At 39.1% G+C, this 19,581-nt stretch overlaps 1 protein-coding gene across 1 annotated transcript in view; it reads left to right on the top strand.

The window, feature by feature from the left end:
* Window positions 1–19,329, top strand: part of bcl2b (BCL2 apoptosis regulator b) — a 31,566-nt gene extending 12,237 nt beyond the window's left edge. The window contains exon 2 of the mRNA XM_001341178.8: window positions 15,760–19,329. Coding sequence (XP_001341214.1) covers window positions 15,760–15,897 — 138 coding nt within the window. The 3' untranslated portion in view covers window positions 15,898–19,329. The remainder of the gene's footprint in view (window positions 1–15,759) is intronic.
* Window positions 19,330–19,581: the final 252 nt, after the last annotated feature.

Here is a 19,581-nt window from a genome sequence, read left to right as displayed (position 1 = left end):
CCCCACGGTGTCGCCATCTACCGCATCATGATGAGAGGAAATAGCGGCCACGTAGACCTTCAGTGTGGAGGGCGACAGCCTTCGCTCCAGCCTGTCCTGAAGGAAAGAAAGCACAACACTGATCTGGCAAGATCGGGGGTCTTCTCAGCGAGAAGCGCACCAATCAGTGAATAGACTCTGGGCGTAGGCATGCCAGGGAAGAGGAAAAAGCTCTTTGAAGATTTTATGCCATTTTTTTTTTTTTTTTTTACGCCGTTAAATGAAGAGCCCCACCCTCCAGCGGGGAAAGAGCACATTCCCTCCTCTCAGGATGGCCCATCTCAGGGATGCTTCGCGGTCTGTTTACCGAACTTAGCTGTACCCTGGGTCGGGGGGCGCTGGCTGCTTGCGAGATGCTCAGCGCAGTCGCTTGGCCGAAGGCACAGGCGGGGCGGCGGAGCAAAAAGCTACAGGCGAGCGGTCTCGGCGAAAAGCAGTGGATGTGGATGGCTCGGTGGGATGAAGCAGTCTTACGATCCCGCCGATAGATTATAACTTCGCCTCCGACTGCTCCATCACCGGTGTGAACTCCTGAGCGAATTCACTGACGGTGTCGGCGAACAGGCCAGCCCGGGATATGGGTGAGCTAAGAAAGCGAACTTTGTCAACATCACACATAGAGCTGTGAACCTACGGTCATAGAGCTGTGTCTCACGGTTTGGTTTGGTTACGATTTTTATTCCATCGATTCGGTTCAATTCGATATTTTGGTGCATCACGATGCATTGACGGTGCTTTTCATACACAGTTTTATATATTCTTCACAGTAGCAGTTCTTGTGTTAAAATGTATGAATATATTTTTATGTATATATTATTTGTAATAAAATTTTTTCATTTAATGCAAACAGTCAGACATATAAACTGTAACTTTAAACAAAACGAACATTAAGAAAATTATATAAACAAATATAAATATCCAGCTCAATTTCTGATCCTTTTACACCTCTTTGATTGGTCACACCCTCAACAAAAACAGTTGCGATTGGCTCTTGCGTGCTGCGCTCTTCACAGATGAGTGACACTGATAAGTGGCAGGTGTCAGCGGTGATCTCACAGCTGATGTATGATAGACATGGTGGAGAAACTCTGCAGACATGCGCTTGTTTCTTTACCCAGAAATAACACTGTAAAACAGTCGAGAGGAGAAGAAAAGCCACGCCAGCAGGTCAAATGGGCCACTGTGTGTGTGTGTGTGTATGAGAGAGAGAGAGAGAGTGAGAGAAAGAGAGAGAGAGAAAGAGAGAGAGAGAGAAATTAAGAACTTTCATTCTCTCGATCTCAGTGAAATAGAGGCTTTTGTTGTATATGTCAGTGAAAGACTGATCCAGCAAACACACACAGTGAAATTGTGCACAGTTTATAAGTTTTAAGTAGTTAAAGCGTTGTAAATACTCGCGATCACCTCCCTCGCGACAGAGCACATATGAGGTAAATGACCCCAGTAATAACCGCATCGCGGTGCACCGAAGAAACAATTAATTTTGACACCCCTAATCACACACATTAACATATTTAGCCTGAGGTGGCATTCCTGTTCAGTAAAGTGGCCAGCGTCCTTCCCAGGGTGCGGGGCTCATGCCCAGTCCTGGGTCGGCACCATCCTCGCACAGCTGGGGCAGCGCCTGTGCTTGGTAGCGCTGGTAGGTAGCCATAGCATGCAAGGTGAGGGTGGAGGCGCACGCAGCACACTGCGTAAGCCTGCTGTGCGCATCCAGGAAGAAAGGTTTTTACACCCCTCTAGTCGGTCTGGCTGTGGGGCTGGGGGATAAACCATCTCTAGAGCCACGGCCGAAGCAGCCTGGGGAAGCACGGCAACAAAGTCTGCTTCTAGATTCGACACTGCGCTCATCAACCCAGAGGGAGGAGCGGGTTCGAATCCTCATCAGACATTGACAGCCCACCCTCCAAGGATGGAAGCGCATGCAGATCAGGCAGAAAAAAAAGTGCCCTCAAAACTGCGTGAGCTTACTGTGCACTTCCGGGAACAAGGGGACGGAAGGCTTTGAATCCTCCACATAACACCCATCTAGTTGGTCCAGTCGTGGGGCTGGGGGATAAACCATCTCCAGAGCCACGGCCAAAGCAGCCTGGGGAAGCAAGGCCACAAAGTCTGCTTCTAAATTCGACACTGTGCTCATCAACCCGGAGGGAGGAGCGGGTTTGCATCCTCATCAGACAATGACAGCCCATCCTTCTATGCAGTGATGGACATCTGATCCTTGGTGTCATCAAGTGAGAGAGCGACCATCTGAAGAGGGAGCGATACTCTCACCTAAAGCTTGGTGAAGCTCACCTAAAAGCTTGGATCGAGCGCGTGGAGGAGCGAGAGGTTTGCAGCCCGAAGGCGGCGGATATACTCCCACTGTAATTCTCAGATTGGCCCGAGTAATGTAATGTAATGTAATGTGTATTTATATAGCGCATTTATTGTGTATGGCCATACACCCAAAGCACTTAACAATCATGAGGGGCGTCTCTCCACACCACCACCAGTGTGCAGCATCCACTTGGATGATGCGACGGCAGCCACAGGACAACGGCGCCAGTGTGCTCACCACACACCAGCTATTGGTGGAGTGGAGAGACAGTGATAGAGCCAATTCGGTGGAAGGGGATGATTAGGAGGCCATGACCGTAAGGGCCGATAGAGAGACATTGGCCAGGACACCGGGTTTACACCCCTGCTCTTTCACGAGAAGTACCATGGGATTTTTAATGACCACAGAGAGTCAGAACCTCGGTTTAACGTCTCATCCGAAAGACGGCGCCCACTGACAGTGTAGTGTCGCCTTCACTTTACTGGGGCATTAGGACTCACACAGACCACAGGTTGAGTGAAGAGAAAAACCCAGCTCGACCGTCTGCCACTGTGTATACGCGCTCTGGACAGGGAGAAGCTGCTTCTTGATCTCTCTCTGTAGACACAGGTAGGAGAACCCTCAAAGACTCAGAAGCTAGTGAAAGGCTCTGAAAGTGAAAAGGATGTCGAGCATTTCACTATCCGCATCTTAAATACTTGACTGATTGTCATTGACGCCAGCTGTGCATGCTGATGTTGCCAATTAATTTGGCATTTCATTGGCCCGATTTTATACTCGTTCATATGATTGATTTCTGACGAAATCCCCATAGTGAAAGGATTTCCACATAGCATTGGAGTTCCCCATCTGAAGGGGGAAAGTTTGGTTGGTTAACCTGTCAGTCAAGTAACATAGTCCTTAACTATTCAAAGTGCCCAAAGTTCCCAGATCAGTCTGAGGTCTGGCCATGCAAGACTTGGTCTAAAGTATAATTACACTGATAGGTTAGACATACTGTTTCACTCTGACATAGTCGAGTATGTCTAGTAAGGCTTAACGTAATGGCCTCCATTGAGGAGGTTTGGTTAAACGTAAAAAGTATTTCATTGTGGTGGTACTAGAGACATTTTTTTTTTCTGAGGTGGTACTTGAAGTGTTTGAGAACCACTGGTCTAAAAAGTTATGACAAAAGCTCAGAGCAGTTTAGAATTGTTTTTAATTTTATTTAATCAGTTATCATCACATATTTTTATATATTTTGCATATCAACTAATGACACATTTATGTTGCACATTAATGTAAAAGTGTCTCATATGCTTTTCTAAATATTTCTAATCACTTAGGCTTAAATCTCGCAACCTACCACACTGTAATGTAGTGAATGTGATTTCTGTAATCCATTGTCCTTTCATGCAGTGTGCTTTTCTGATAGCACAATGGTGTCAGTGTATGAGTATTGTTTGTTGTTGGTGGAGGCACTTTTCCCAGAGATGATTCACACCTTTCCACAGCATACTTATGTGCCCTGTTCCCAGGCCAGGGGATAGTGCTGTTTGGAAGGATGCAATAAATAAAACAGATGATCTGGGTGTTGCTTTCCTGAGAGACCTTGTCTGGGTGTGGATGTGCCTGGACAACAACTTTAGCCAGGTCAACTGACTGAACTTTGTGAGAAAAACATGGACTTAAAACATGCACAGTCAGTTGATACTGAGCATTAAAGGGCACCTATGATGCAAAATCATCAAGCTGTTTGTACAAGAACTGTGTGTAGGTATAGTGTATCTACATTCATATTGGTGTGATATAAAGTCTGTTTTTAAAAATTTCCTGACATTAAAATAGGATCCAGGCAACACGGTGGCACAGTGGGTAGCACAATCGCCTCACAGCAAGAAGGTCGTTGGTTGGAGCCTCGGTTAAATCAGTTGCCATTTTTGTAGGGAGTTTGCATATTCTTCCTGTGTTCGCCTGGGTTTCCTCTGGGTGCTCTGGTTCCCCCCACAGTCCAAAGACATGCGCCATAAGTGAATTGGGTAAGTTTAATTGTACGTAGTGAAGGTATGTGATTGAGTGTGTATGGGTGTTTCCCAGTGATAGGGCATCCGCTGAATAAAACATATGCTGGATAAGTTGGCGGTTCTTTCCACTGTGGTCACCAAAGATTAATAAAGAGAGTAAGCCAAAAAGAAAATGAATGAAAATAGGATCCAAATCCCGGCCTATTTTGAGGTGATGTAGGAGTGCAGTTTACCCTGCCCACCAAATTGATGGACAGCTGCATATTATGACTCCATAGTAATGCGTATAATGAGATCCTCAAGGCAAGACTTGCAAAGATATTGGAATCTGTTTCAAAGCTCCGCGCCAGCATGAATGAGTTTTACAAGTTTAAAACCTTTTTTAAATAAGTGCATGTTTGCAATAAAGAAACGACGGTGTCACAAGGATAGTCACAAGCAGGATCCAATTGAAAATAAAAGGATTTATTATCCAAGTACCAGATAAACACAGTAACGTTACAGGTGAATACAGGAGTCGATGCTAGACTGCCACTTCAAGAGCTGAATACACACACACAGACCTTGTCAGGGAACCTCACGGAGAGAGGGACCTGACGAGAAAGGAACCAAACATAAGCAACAAGAAAACAGACTCTAATATAAGTGGCTAAACAAGCCGCAGCTGCTGAAGAATCAGCAGACAGTAGACGCATACTGCCAGGAAAAATGGTAAACACACACACACCCACTAGACAAACAACTCATACAGAATGGGAACACAGATCCCTGAACCATGACAGAGAATAAAATTGCTATGTAATTCATAACTGGAGGATGCTTCAAACACACAACAGGAGATCATTTTGTGGACTTTAAATCTTGTTTATTTTGTACAGTAGTAGAATGGATATATCAGTGTATATAGCAGTGTATATTTGCTACAACTAGATGTTCCAAAACCGCGTAAAGTCTGCAAAAAATGGGTTGGGGGGATGTCCCCCTCACTTTTAGAGACAGACAGGGGTGATTAATAATTAGAGGAACGTAAACTTTTGGATCTCATTCAGCTTCCCCCCCCCCACTTTTAAAATTTCTGCTGCGCTTCTGCCCCTTGGGGTTCATTCTGCTGCGTGACTTCTGATGAATGAGAGATTAAACTGAAGGAAAACAATTTAATGAATGAACTTGACCCCTATTTTTTTAATGGATGACTCCAAAGCCAACATTCTCATCCGAAACTGCTGAATGAACTAACAAATGTATAAATGTTAATCTACAAATAAACACATATATAGACTCTTAAAATCCAATGTATTTTCCCCAAATATATTTTTAGATTTCAGTTCAACATTTTCAAAAACTCTTGATACTCTCTTATTTCCGACAGCTCTTGAAGAGATTTAGTATTGCAACGAATATGTTTGTATAGTATGTTTTGTATAATTGTTTAAATTGGCCAAATAAGAAATGCTGAATAGCTTTTTTAGTCTTCCAAAAGTTTTTGCTCATAAAGTGGGAGAAGTTAAAGAAACTTGCTGAAAAATGGAAAAAAAAGGTGGCATGTAATAAACATTCATTCAATACATCCATGTGTACAAACTTATTTGACAGCACCAATAAAGATTATATTGACCTTATTCTAAAATGCGGAAGCGCGCCTGTTTTCGAGATTGTCTTAGAACTTCCGATTCAGTCGCCTATGGGAGAAATGACTAGGAATAATAAACGGCAGAAAACGGTCAAGCTACTTGCTTTACAAACAAATGTTTGCATGACTATACGCACCAAGAAGAATAATATAATAAGAAAATATCAAATTGCAACCTCAATCAGCGTAACGAGCAGCTTTTAACTTCAAAAAATGAATGGAAGTGAATGAGACCGGAAGTCTCAAGCCAAAAAGATTCAAATGGCAGCGCCCACTCATCAGCGGAGAATAAGGTGAATACTATGGGTATAAATATGCTAATGTGTAATATAAAAATCAGATACAAACACCACCACACTTATACAAAATCCAGGAGAATATAAATAACGTACCCTGCCATGTAATCGCTGCAATGAAATCTCCATCTTGTTTTGCAATAACCCAAGTCTTTACTGGCATTTTGGTGGAATAAACAACTGTTATGTTAACGTCTATATGAGCAGCAGTGGTAAGTTAATGGTAAGTTCATCGACAGAACAAAAAAGAAATGCAATGTAATACACAGGCGATTAGTTGACTAACTGCTTTAATGAAACTGGATGTCTAAGAAAAAGTTAAGTTGGGGAAAGCCCTAGTCCACAGTCATTCATTTATTCATTCATTCATTTTTATTTTGGCTTGATCAGGGGTTGCCACAGCGGAATGAGCCACTAACTTGTCCATTATATATTTTACGCAGTGGATGCCAGCCGCAACCCATCACTTGGAAACATCCATACACACATTCAGACACATACACTATGGACAATTTCAGCTTACCCAAGTCAACAGTCATAATGGATGGATATAAATACAAGTTTCTTTTTTAAAATTTACCTTAAAACAGTTTCCAAATTCCAGGATTCTTAAAGCCCACCACAACATGGCATAGCAGTGTTGTTTTAATCACCCACCAATATTGATTGACATGTGCATATAAACATGTTTGTAATAGACATATAATCATATGGACAAGACAGGAATTGCAATGAAATTGGAATTAAAAGATCTATTTCAACTCTGCAATGCAACTGCTCTTCAAAAAAATAATAATAATAATAATTAGCTTATTTTTATCTTTTATTCCACTGATGAACTGATTGTAAACTAGGAATGTGCAGTTTACATATGAACGCCAAAGAGGACAATAGAAAATTATATGAAGAATAACAACTTTTATTTTTTATCAGAATTTTATTATCTGTTCTGCCTTTAAAGGGTCACGAAACACCAAAACACATTTTTTGAGCTGTTGACAGTCGTATATGTGTCCCACACTGCTAAAAACACTATTAGGACACCTATATTTCACTAAAAAGTGTAAATTTGTTGTTTTTGCGTTATTTCAAGCAAACTCGTACTTCCTGTTTGAAACGAATTTTTGAAGCTGCATCACGGTCATGACATAATAGCGTGTATTCCAGCGTGCAGACTGGACGCCTGTGCCAGAGTGAGTCTTATTACGTCTTACAGTGTGTTGCATTAATGCATGAGTAAGGCTTGGTTCAAACCAATCAGCGCGCTCTATTGTGCAACTTCATTAATATTCATTACTGTCACAGTGTAGACGGCAAAGACGCCACGTTGTGTTGGCAAAACAAGCGTGAAGTGTTGCTTTTATAGTTTGCTGCAGTTAAGTTTCGTTTTCATTTTCTCTCTGTGAGAGCGCAGACTCATGTGTGGATTAACAGTGTACGCGACGCGCGACAACAATAACTTACGTGTCTAAGGAGGATTATTGTTTACCTGAGAGCTATTCTCATCTGCAAACGCTGAGATCCAGATTGTAGTCTCCTCTAAATAAAGACGCGGCTCTAGTTGCTGGTGATTGTCCTGTCTCTACAGATTTGGTAAGTGAGCGACCAATGCTCTTTGTTTATTCAGTTCGTATTTTATTCGTATCAAACAAACTATTGCACCGAGTGTTGCTGGTGATTGTCCTGTCTCTATAGATTTGGTAAGTGAGCGACCAGTGCTCTTTGTTTATTCAGTTCGTATTTTATTCGTATCAAACAAACTATTGCACCGAGTGCAATAGTTATCACTAACAGTTACAACCAAACTATAACCTCGTGTTGGATTTTGTGACCGGAATAACACACGAGGCTTTCTGACGCTACCTGCCGTGTGTATCTAAGTTTCCGGGAAATGCTGAGTTTTTTTTTCTCTCATTCGCCGTGCGGTATCAAACATTGCATGAAAAATACACGCTTAGAGCAGCTCCTCGAATCAAATATCACGTTTGTCGGGAGGGACATTAATGAATTCCCTGAATGAAAGAGCCAAACTGCAGTTAAAGTCCACCATTTAATAATTTGGCAAATAATTCGACTACAGATGTCCATGTAAACACAGTCACATTGTCCGCTGTGGGTGTGTGTTTTGACTCTGAAATTCAGCGCGCCCAAATAGACACTCCCATACCAAGCCGCTTTTCTTCCTCCGACACTCCCCCCTAAACAGAGCTGGACACGCCCACTTTTCTGACTTTTTCCAAAGTAGAGGTGTGAAAACACACTGCTGAAACGAGGGGGTTTCATGGCCCTTTAAAACTAACGAATTCTAGATGGCATAATTTCAATCCTGTCTAGCTTCCGTAGTTTAGCAACACATGCCACAATGCTTAATAATTAGGTCAGCAGGTAGATGCATTTTGTTGGTTTTAAACATCTGCATCTTAATACTTGTAGTAATCAGGGCCTATGATGAATATGATGCCATCCTTGATTCATCTGTCTTAAAGTAACTACATATTTGTCAGAATTGTCAGACTTGTTTACTTGGAGGAATTCTTGCATCCAATGAAGCCACTCGGTCAAATAAAACTATTTTGCCTGTGGCAACAACCAGGCCTAAACATGTTGCTGAAAGATTCATGAGCTGGATAATTTCAAGCACTAAATGATCACCTTTCAAACAAGATAGGCTCCATGTATCAGGTAACTATATAGGCCCTAAAATATTCAGAGTTATGTGAGAGCAACTAAATATAGATGTGTTCCTATTTTCATGACAATAACTAAGCGTGTACTCACACTAGGCTATCTGAACCATGCACAGGCATGTGTTTCCCGGTTCATTTGATAAATGTTAGAATTGGGCCCAGGTGCAGTTCAATTTGCTGGCCATGGCCCAGTTGGAAGAGATGTGCCAGAGCTCAGTTTGGTTAAGCTTTGGCACGGTACGCTTGTAGTGTGAGTGCAAAATGCACTTGAGTGCGAAACTGAAGACGCAACGCCACTTTTAAGAGAGTGCTTTATATGCATTTATTAATCATTTTTACTTTTTAATTTTTTTTTAAGTTTTTAACTATCATAGTTTACTAAAGATACGTCAGAGCAGCATGATGAATTTAACGAACATTTATGAGTGTCAGAAGTGGTGGATCTGTTCAGCAAAAGATTTGACTGTGTGTCACTGCATATTAAATGACCTAAAACTAAAGTAATCTCCAATAAATGGAGCGAGAGTGTTTTATCAAATACTTAAGTGTGCTTGGGCTCGGAAGGCAAAAAATGCAATGTCAGTGCGGGCCGAGGGCTAGAGGAAAAGGGGTGCCTGGGCACAGGTACTGGGTGCCTGGGCACAGTTCACGACAACCATGCCTAGTGTGAGTAAATCCTAAATATAAAGGTGAAAAAGCATGGATACCAAAAGGTTGAAAACGTACTTAGGGTGCTTTCACACCTGTGAATCGATTCAGTTGTTCCATAACAGAGATTACAAATGTTACATTGTTGCTCTTTGCTCTTGGTGCGGTGCGCTTTCACACTGCAAAGTTTCTAATCGGACCAAAAGAGTTAAAACAAGTCACGTGTGAGTAAACTCTCCTCACATTGGTCAGAGAGTCAGGGTTTATTGTGTAGAGTCCTGCTAAGCTCTCAGGAGAGGTGGTGGTTTGGTGGTGTTTGACAAGGTGCGCGCAACGTGTCTGAAAAGTGAGGAGAGATGCGGTGGGGAGGGGTGAGAAGGATGGGCGACGGAGCCTATTTGAGGACTGGGAGGGAGACGCAAGATTACCGGGAGATTATTACTCGTTTATGGGCATGCGGAGACAAGCAAAACTTCCCGCCCTACTCATAATTCTCTCTTCATATAGCCGTATGCCTATTACATATCCACAAAACACAGTGATATAACCGCGCTCGGATTGGATCGCTTTCTCACTGCAATCAATCCGCTCCAGAGTTCGTTTCAATCAAGCCGAGACCACCTCCTTCAAGCGATCTCGGAGCAATTGATTTGGCACGAATCCAAGAGCAATTGGTGGTTTCACATATGCCAAACGAACCGCGCTAACTGGGCAAACGAGACAGGTTCCGAAACAAAACTGTAGGTGTGAAAGCACCCTTAGGCCCCGTTTACACTAGTGCGTTTTAGTTTGAAAACGCATAAGTTTTGCTACGGTTACGCCATCCGTCCACACTACGCCGGAGTTCTCGAGCGCTGAAAACGGAGCTTTTTGAAAACGCTGGAAAGGCCGTTTTCATTCTAAAACGCTGCTGCTCCGTCTCAGTGTGGATGGGGAAAGACGGAGACATCTGAAAACGGAGGCGGGGCTGCAAACGTTCGCCTATCTGATTGGGGCTTTTCCTCAATATTAAGTAGCCTAACACACACAGTTCAGTCTCGCATCCTCTTCTTGTAAGTTAAGACTTCGCAAGTTTGATCAAGGCTGCAGTCTCCCCCTTTTCAGTTTGATATATGGAAAACATACCGAGGACACGGGTAAATCTTCAAAGGGAACAGTGTACTTTATAACTTCATTCACATCACCTTGGCTACGTTGTTTCACTTTCTCAACAATAAAATGTAAACATGATTTAAGGAACTGCCTATTTTCTTTTTAATATTAGAAAACTTAACAGACAGCAGAAATGTTGAGGCGTCGTGCTGCATATATGAGCGTCATCTTCACTGTGTGGATATTTATAACAAAACGGAGCCGATAACAACTGCCTCCTTTCAATTTCAGTGAAAATACGAAACGCACCCTCTCTTTTGCTGAATATCAGTTTTAATAATCGATAATTATAAAAGTATAACATACAATAAGTTTATACATTGTAGGAAATAAAGGCAAGCGATCAGTCAATGTACCTGGATTAATCATTAACTTATCTTTGCGCTTAACCAAAACATGTTACCCGTGAACAAGTAACTTAATAGATTCCAATGACCAAAGTCAGGGACTTGGCCTATGTCGTTAGATAAAGACAACAACATGAATGAAATATCACGTTTAGCAAATATAGCGAGATCAGATCCAGCGGGAGATGCTTGATGAGCAGTCCGACAAGCAGAGCTCTCATCTGGGTAGAAATGCTGGAGCGCTTGCCCCAGAGTGTGTGTGTGGTCACGTGATGTGCGTTTTCAGCGTTTTGGTGTGGACGGAGAGCTGTTCAGAAACGCTGGGTAAAACGCGAGTGTGGACGCGGATCGTTTTCATTCTACAACGCCGTTTTAAAACTAAAACGCACTAGTGTAGACGGGGCCTTAGACTATAAGTCCCAGTCCACACAAAGACATTTTTAACACAGCACTTTTTTTTTGGTTTCACTGTTTGTCTAAACAAAAACAAAGTTTCGAGAGACTTACTGAAACTTTCTGAATACTCTTGCCAGGGTGAAAATTTTCCAAAGCTCAGTGTAAAATGTGGTCATGACACTACAACCATGAGTTTTTTCCTCATGACGTCAGTGTGCATGCTGTTCTCTCCTTTTTGATTGGCCAACTGCTGAAATTGAATCTGACTGATTCACACCAAATGTGGAAGACACAAATAAGACAAATATTGCATGTTCACGGTAAAACACAACAGTAATCGGCATCTGTTTCAAGTTTAAGTTGACGTATTAAATTGTCCTGCGAAAATATTTAATAACACATTTGGTGTGATCACAGCATTAAAGTGTCTTTGTGTTTGCCTGTTGGTTTGGTAAGCCCTTAACATGCATGAGGATGGAATTTCTTTAATGAAAGTGGGGAAAACTCTGTGTGAACAGGGCCTGAGAACTATACAATATACAATTAATAATAGTAAAACCACTATATGGCTTTGTGTTCTATGGCAAATTTTATAGTTAAATATATATGACATTTATTTAACAGAAGCATTCATGAAAAAATAATAAAGAAATTTCATATTTAATAAACATTTATTTGTTTGATATTAATGATACAGATTAACAGGTTTATGATATCATATAATGCTACTGTCAGGCATTCACCTTCAGCCATGAATCCCAGCACCCCAGATCTCTGTCACCTGAATTCTAATCCATGCCACCTGTGCACTTCCTGATTAACCTATAAGACACACTCAAAGCATTTTGTCTACATTTCTCTTACCTTAACTCCTCTGGCTCACTCTTGGGTCGTGGTCATCATCATCATCATCATAATCACACTACTCACCATCTATCCATTCAGATAAGCAACTGAGTCAATGTTAAAAGACTGAAATGTATAATAGATTTTATTTAATTTTAGTCCAGTTAACTATTAATTCATTTAAATCCCAAAACATTTTCTGAGATTAGATACTGAATGGCTTTGGACCTGTGGATCAATGAAATTGATCATATGACTCAAAGTACATGCAGGACCACTTCCTGAGCTGTTCAATCTGCAATTATATGAAAACTTGCCTTCAAAATTTTGTGGCCTCTTTACATTGAATTACCCACTCCACCATTTGAGGAAATTTTGGGAAATATATTTTGTTTTTCTTTAAGTTTTAGTCCTACAAACATTTCCTCAAATACTCTCAAGGGGACTTTTTATTGATTGTAGATTTATTCAGCACATTCAGATTCATTCATTTTCATGTCGGCTTAGTCCCTTTATTAGTCCGGGGTCTCCACAGTGGAATAAACCACCAACTTATCCTGCAAGTTTTTACACAGCGGATGCCCTTCCAGCCACAACCCATCCCTGGGAAACATCCATACACACTACGGACAATTTAGCCTACCCAATTCACCTGTACCACATGTCTTTGGACTGTGGGGGAAACCGGAGCACCTGGAGGAAACCCACGCGAACGCAGGGGAAACATGCAAACTCCACACAGAAACGCCAACTGAGCTGAGGTTCAAACCAGCGACCTTCTTGCTGTGAGGCGACAGCATTACCTACTGCGCCACTGCTTCGCCCCACATTCAGATTCAATATAGAAAAATATAAAAATGAATACACAATTCAGCTTTTAATCATTTCCATTGACAACCTTTAAAAATGGCATACAGTGAACACGAAAATGTAGGGAAATAATTAGAGTCACCTTTATTTTAATAGCACTTTTTACATGTCAATGCAGATTGTGTCAAAGCATCTCCAAAGTGATAAACATTCAAATTATAAACAAGATACAAATCATACCTCAATCTTTCTGTTTTGTTCTTTAGTAGCTTAATATGCTTTCATTTTCATTGCATTGGAAAAGAGCATCTTAGACATTTTTTTTTCAAATTGTCTTTTGTTCCATATAGAAGTCATATGAAATGCCTATATGAATCACTTAAACACATTTTTTTTTCATAGTGTATAAAGTTGATTTTTAAATTATTTATTATACTTTGTCTCCGTTTTAGAAATAAGGTGTTTCTAATGTCACAATAGTCTCTAAAATTCTGAGTTCTGTCATCTGGAGAGGAACTTACTCTACCCCAGTTCAGCTGTATTCTTTGACATCCTGTTGAACACAAAGTTCCTTGTTCAGGATGCTACATATTATCTGCCTGGATGTTAGTAATATTGGTAGGCATCTCTCTCTACTCATTGTTAAAGACACTACACTTTCTGAGACTACTACTGATCCGTGGAAATCCCTAATTTGTAGATGTTAAACATTGCACTTAATTGAGGTGAAGTGACAGTAGTGTATATGCATGTGGTAGCAAAAGTTAAGAAGTATATGCCGAGTTATTGAGAGGTCTTGAACTTGATTTATCTCCAGAGCTCTTGAAACAAGTACTAAAATCTCCCCATACAATTGGACAACAGAGAGCACATTCCTACCTCTAGGGGACGGTAGAAGCAACACACTTTAAACATCTACCTATGGCTTAACGGCAGGGATCACAAACTCAGTTCCCGGAGAGCCGCATTCCTGCGCAGTGTAAACATTGTGTATGCATGCAGTGTAAACATTGTCAAACAACAGATTGTTTAAAATTAATAGAATGTTTATGATCATATACAATAAATGTTTTTTTTAGCATTATTTGTATTTTTGTAACCATGCTACTTTGATAAAAAAAAGAGATTTTAACTGGAAATGGGTGATTCATTTAAATAATTATTTCTATTAAAAACATTAGTTAGATAATACTTTATGCACAACTCTAACCTTATGCACATATTTATTTTAGTTTCTAAATCATTGAAAGCTATAAATCAAAAATGTTAGAAATAAAACCGAAATGTAAGTTTTTTTTAACTCATAGTCACTCAGTCACTGCATTGTAGGTGCATTTTGCTAGTACTGGATTAGATTTGGTTTTCAGGAATGCCTTAATTATGAAGTAAATTGTAGCCTTAGGCAGCCTGGTGGCTAAGTGGGTAGCACTGTTGCCTTACAGCAAGATGATCACTGGTTCTAGTTCTGACTGGGCCAGTTGGCATTTCTGTTTGGAGTTTGCATGTTTCCCATGTTCACGTGGGTTTCCTTTGGTTGTCCCCCACAGTCCACAGACATGTGCTATAGGTGAATTGTGTAAACAAAAATTCCCATAGTGTGTGAATGTGAGTGTGTGGGTGTTTCCCAGCACTTGGTTGCAGCTGGGAAGGTCCACTGTGTAAAACATATGCTGGAAGAGTTGGCTGCTCTATTCTGCTGTGGCGACCACTGTTAAATAAGGAGGAAAATTAATGAAAGTATTATATCCTTGTGTTTTCTGTCCATAGCTGACAGAAGTTGCACCAGTGTGGTCTTCTGCTACTGTAGGCCATTAAATGTGGATGTGCTAAATGTTCAGGGGGTGTTTTCAGTGTAATGAGTGTTTTTTTTTTTTTTTTAGTTAAGGCAACCATACAGTGCAAATTTCGATGTTCAGGGAGAATGGTAACAGTGCCACTCATTAACTTCCTATCCGGTCTCCTGCAATATATAGCCCACATTTTCTATGCCTAAAGCCGCCACTTGGATGAAGGTCACTATAGTAAGGGCAGGTAGGAGCAGGTTGTGTTTTTGGAACTTAGTGACCTGCAGTAGACAGTCAAGCATCAATCAAGCATTTCTGTGGACTAGTAGAGGGATGTTTGGTTTTTGCATTTAGGCAAACTATACAAAAAATAAATAAATTAATTAATTAATTAATAATATAATAATTTTTATTATTATTTATAATATATTCATTTGAATATTTTCCTTTATCTGATGCAGATGAAATTAAAGTCTTCTAATATCTAATTTGCAGATTAAATATTTGAATTGACATCCAATTAAACAGCTTTACCGTATAAAGTTGCTGAGTGAATATCAAAGTAAAGTTCAAATTAGGAAATAAAATTATAAATATTCATTATATATAACATTTCACATGTATTATACTTAATTTGAAGACATTTATGAACTAGGGCATATCGTAATTCAATATTACAATGTAGATTGTTTTTAAAATTAAACTAAATTGTAACTGTGATGCACCAAGATTAATACAATTTATTCTCTCTCTCTCTCTCTCTCTCTCTCTCTCTCTCTCTCTCTCTCTCTCTATCACTAGGAAGCATTTGTGGAGCTCTACAGCAGCCAGAGGGATTCTGTGTTTCACAGTTCATGGTCATCAATAGTAACGGTCTTTGGTCTAGCTGCTCTCGGGGCTGTTGGCTTGACCATAGGAGCCTACCTTGCTCAACAATAAGGAACCTTCTGCTTCTTCACACGCCTTCCCTCTTTTCTATCGATTCAACACTCTCTGTGCTGTCAAAATTCCATTCTCTGCTTTCCCCAAAAGACATTCATGTCCCAAGACTGATCCTCTATAAAGCCTTGCTCCCACTCTTTTCAAGTCTTTCTTTCCCACTTTATTTCAAGTCTCTGCTTTCAGAAAGTCAGAAAAAAAAAGAAAATTAATGCACAGCCGACACATAATGAGAGGTTGGCAAAAAAGATAGACAAAAGGTGAAAGACACTGATGACATTGTTTAAATTAATTCACATTTTAAATAATTTTGAGTGTAGTACATAACAGACTTACTGGATTCCTTATATAAATATGAAGATGATTATAAAGATATAATTATCTGCATGAAGCATCTGCACTAAAGTAGATCCTGGTTTTTTAAACAAGTCTTGTTTTTTGTAGGATAGTTTTATAGTGTATGAAGAAAAAGAAATAGTGCAACTGTTAAGGCAGTTGTTTAGCCGATAGTGTATGTAAATGTTTAGTCACAGTATCCCTTGCACACATGGCAATTTTGATTTGATTATAGTCGACTCTGCCGCGATTGCTCATCTAAAAAAAGAATGCTACCATCAAAACCACGGTCCACACTAAAAAAAGTAGACTGAGACCACTGGACAGTTAATTCTCTAATCACTTCCAAAGGACTCTGCTGCAGTTAAAATGAAGTATGAATGGATCATGGAGTTAAGACAACTGATGAGAAACTAAAACCGGACAAGATTCACCATCAAAAAGGCAGAAGGCTTAAACCATCTTTAAACATCTAATGCAACACAGAAAGTTCAAAACAAACAATGTCCAAAAAAGGAACCAAAAACCTTGTCAAAATATTCAATGTGGCTTCAGTTATTCAACTCTAATCATGTGAAGCTCCAAGAACATTTCTGTGTATCAAAAAAAAAAAAAAAAAAGAAATTCCACAATTATTATGGGCGATTTGACGTTTGCAGTTGGGCTGCTGACTCTAATGGCAATACTTACTAAAAGCACAGCCCGACGACCTGCCGTGGGAGAAAAGGTTCATCATTACAGTTTTTATAATTACAATTGAACCACTGAACTTACATGGGATGTTTTGAAAATAGTCTTGATTCCTTTTCCGGACATTGAACATCTCTGGACTGCTGTCTATGGAGGATGAGGTACCTTATATCTTAATTTTTGCTCAGAAGATAAATGAAGGTCTGAGGAGGGTTTTAATTTTTAATTAAGGGTTTTTTATTTTATTAGCTCTTCACAAGTTTTCTGGTGATAAAAACACCATAACGTGTGTATACTGTGTATTGTCTTTAACCCAGCATACAATATTGTTTTGAATGTTCAGTAAGTTCTGTCACATAAAATTTGACCTAAAGTATCACATTGTAAACACTGAGCAAACCAGGACCATTGGTGCATTCACATCATGTTGTGGTTACAAGATTAGTAGCATTCTCGTGGAAATTGTAAATAGAATTTGTAAACTAGAAGCTTTTAGACAGCTTATTTAAGTTTCTTGTACCATCTGACTGTTCTACCACTTAACCACTAAAGAATTTAGATTAATTTAGGGTGCTATGATCAGGTGTTAAGAGTTGCATACACAGATATGCATAACTTTAAGTCAGAGAACATTAAACAGCCCAGAAGAGAATAGTACGTCTTTCAGGTACATCCCTCAAACATCTCTCTTCAGAATGTGACAAGCACACCATGTGTCATGATAAGAAACAAAAATCATCTTCACGTTTGGAAATATTCTACATATTTTAGCACTAATTAGAAATTCAGAGCACCTAATGTCAGTCACCTAAGCAATTACATACATTAGCTTTTGAAAATATTACTTTGTTTGATTTATTCAGTTACAAAATATTTGTTAAATGAATTTAAATGTAAATAAATTGTATACATGAGTAACTGTAATAGGATGTAATAGGCTATTAAGGACTCTATTTAGCAAAACCAAATACAATTATCCAAAACTAGCTGAATTATATAAACCCAATGCACTTCTTCCTGTTTATTCATTTTGATTTTAGTGGAACAAATGAAAAATACAATATACAATACAGATCGCAGATGTCCTTATACACAAAGAATCCCAGCTTCAGAAGAGGCAACAACAAAATGTCCATGTTGTAAATAAAACAAATATTAGTAATTGATTTTACTTAGTCATTTGTGATGTATAATGGCAATTTAAATTAAAACACCATATTTCATGTGGTATATTTCATGTGGCTTGAGCCGCATGCGTTTCATTCTGCATTCTTCATTTGTCATTCTGACAAAATGTCTTAAATCAAATATATTCTAAATGCTTTACTGTAAAACATTGAATTAATAAGAAATGTTTTCAATTAAACTAAGTTATGGTTTTAGGGGGTCATCTGCTAGTGGCAAATAATAATGGCTACCAAAATATAATTATAGTTTAGCTTGACATAAGCAACAAACACTTTCTTAACCTATATCAAGATGTATTCTATAAAAAAAAACAGTCTTAACCAGTCATGTTTCTCAACTACATTTAGGGATTTTACACAACACTGAAATAATTAACACTTTAAAACAGGTTTCAAAGTAAAAGCTATAACTTCATGCATTTTAAAAAGTTCAATTATATATGCCCTTCGAAAAGCTTTTAATATGGATTTAAATATTATTATTCAACCCACATCAGAAAATAGTTTGTGACGCACTCCAAATGAAACTGAACAAATTTGTAAATTATATTAATAAATTAGCAGTTTCTTTGTATTTTGTGATTCGTGTTTTTTTCTTTTTCTCTGTTTATTAAGCCTTTCGAATTGCATTACAGGACTTTGATTTTATTTTCTTTCAACAACTTTTAACCTTGAAAAGTTTGAGTCTGGGTTGGTGGTTGTAGTTCTCAGGGAAAGGCTTGTAATAAACTGCCAGTACATTTTCTGTTATTTTAAAGATGTATTTTTCTATATATTATATCTTATCCATTATATTAATTCAAACAAAATGTCAATAAATTTCACTTTGTTAATGTTGTGATAACTAGCAATGTAGCCGTCGCGAATGCCTGTATAACACTCCTTGTCGTTGTGGAGCTGGGTCTATACGCCCCCCTCACTTTCATAAACAGACCATTTAGAAACAGATGATTAATAATTATATGAACATTTTGGATCTTATTCAGCTGCCCCCCACTTTTAAAATGTCTACTACGCCCCTGCTACCATCTGATTCTATGTTGAAACTTGCCTGCCTGACTACTTCAATGAAAGCTGCGTTGATATCTAACCCTTCTTGTTTACACCATTACAGACAACTAAGCAACAGCATGGATCCAGCAGTATTTTTAGTTCATCTATGTCAAGGTGAGCCTTTTCCTGAGAACTACATACAGGATTTTCTGAACATTGCTGAATGGAGATAAATAAAATAAAATAAATGAAAAAAAAAAATACAGCATCAAGTCTTATTTCTCCTTTTTTTTTAAAATTGTATACAATAAACACAAATTAAAGTAAACACTTGTATAGCAGGATGTTTTGTTGGACATTGTTGGCGTGATGTTTTCCACAACTTTATGACCAAGAATTTAGTATATTATAATGTCAGAATCTGTAATCACACTAGAGCTCTCTGTGCACACAATATAATTGATAAGATTACAAACTT

The sequence above is a fragment of the Danio rerio genome, chromosome 2 (assembly GCF_049306965.1).
Source record: "Danio rerio strain Tuebingen ecotype United States chromosome 2, GRCz12tu, whole genome shotgun sequence".
NCBI lineage: Eukaryota > Metazoa > Chordata > Actinopteri > Cypriniformes > Danionidae > Danio > Danio rerio.
The sequence above is the reverse complement of the archived record's forward strand: the minus strand, read 5'-3'. Positions and strand labels throughout refer to the sequence as shown.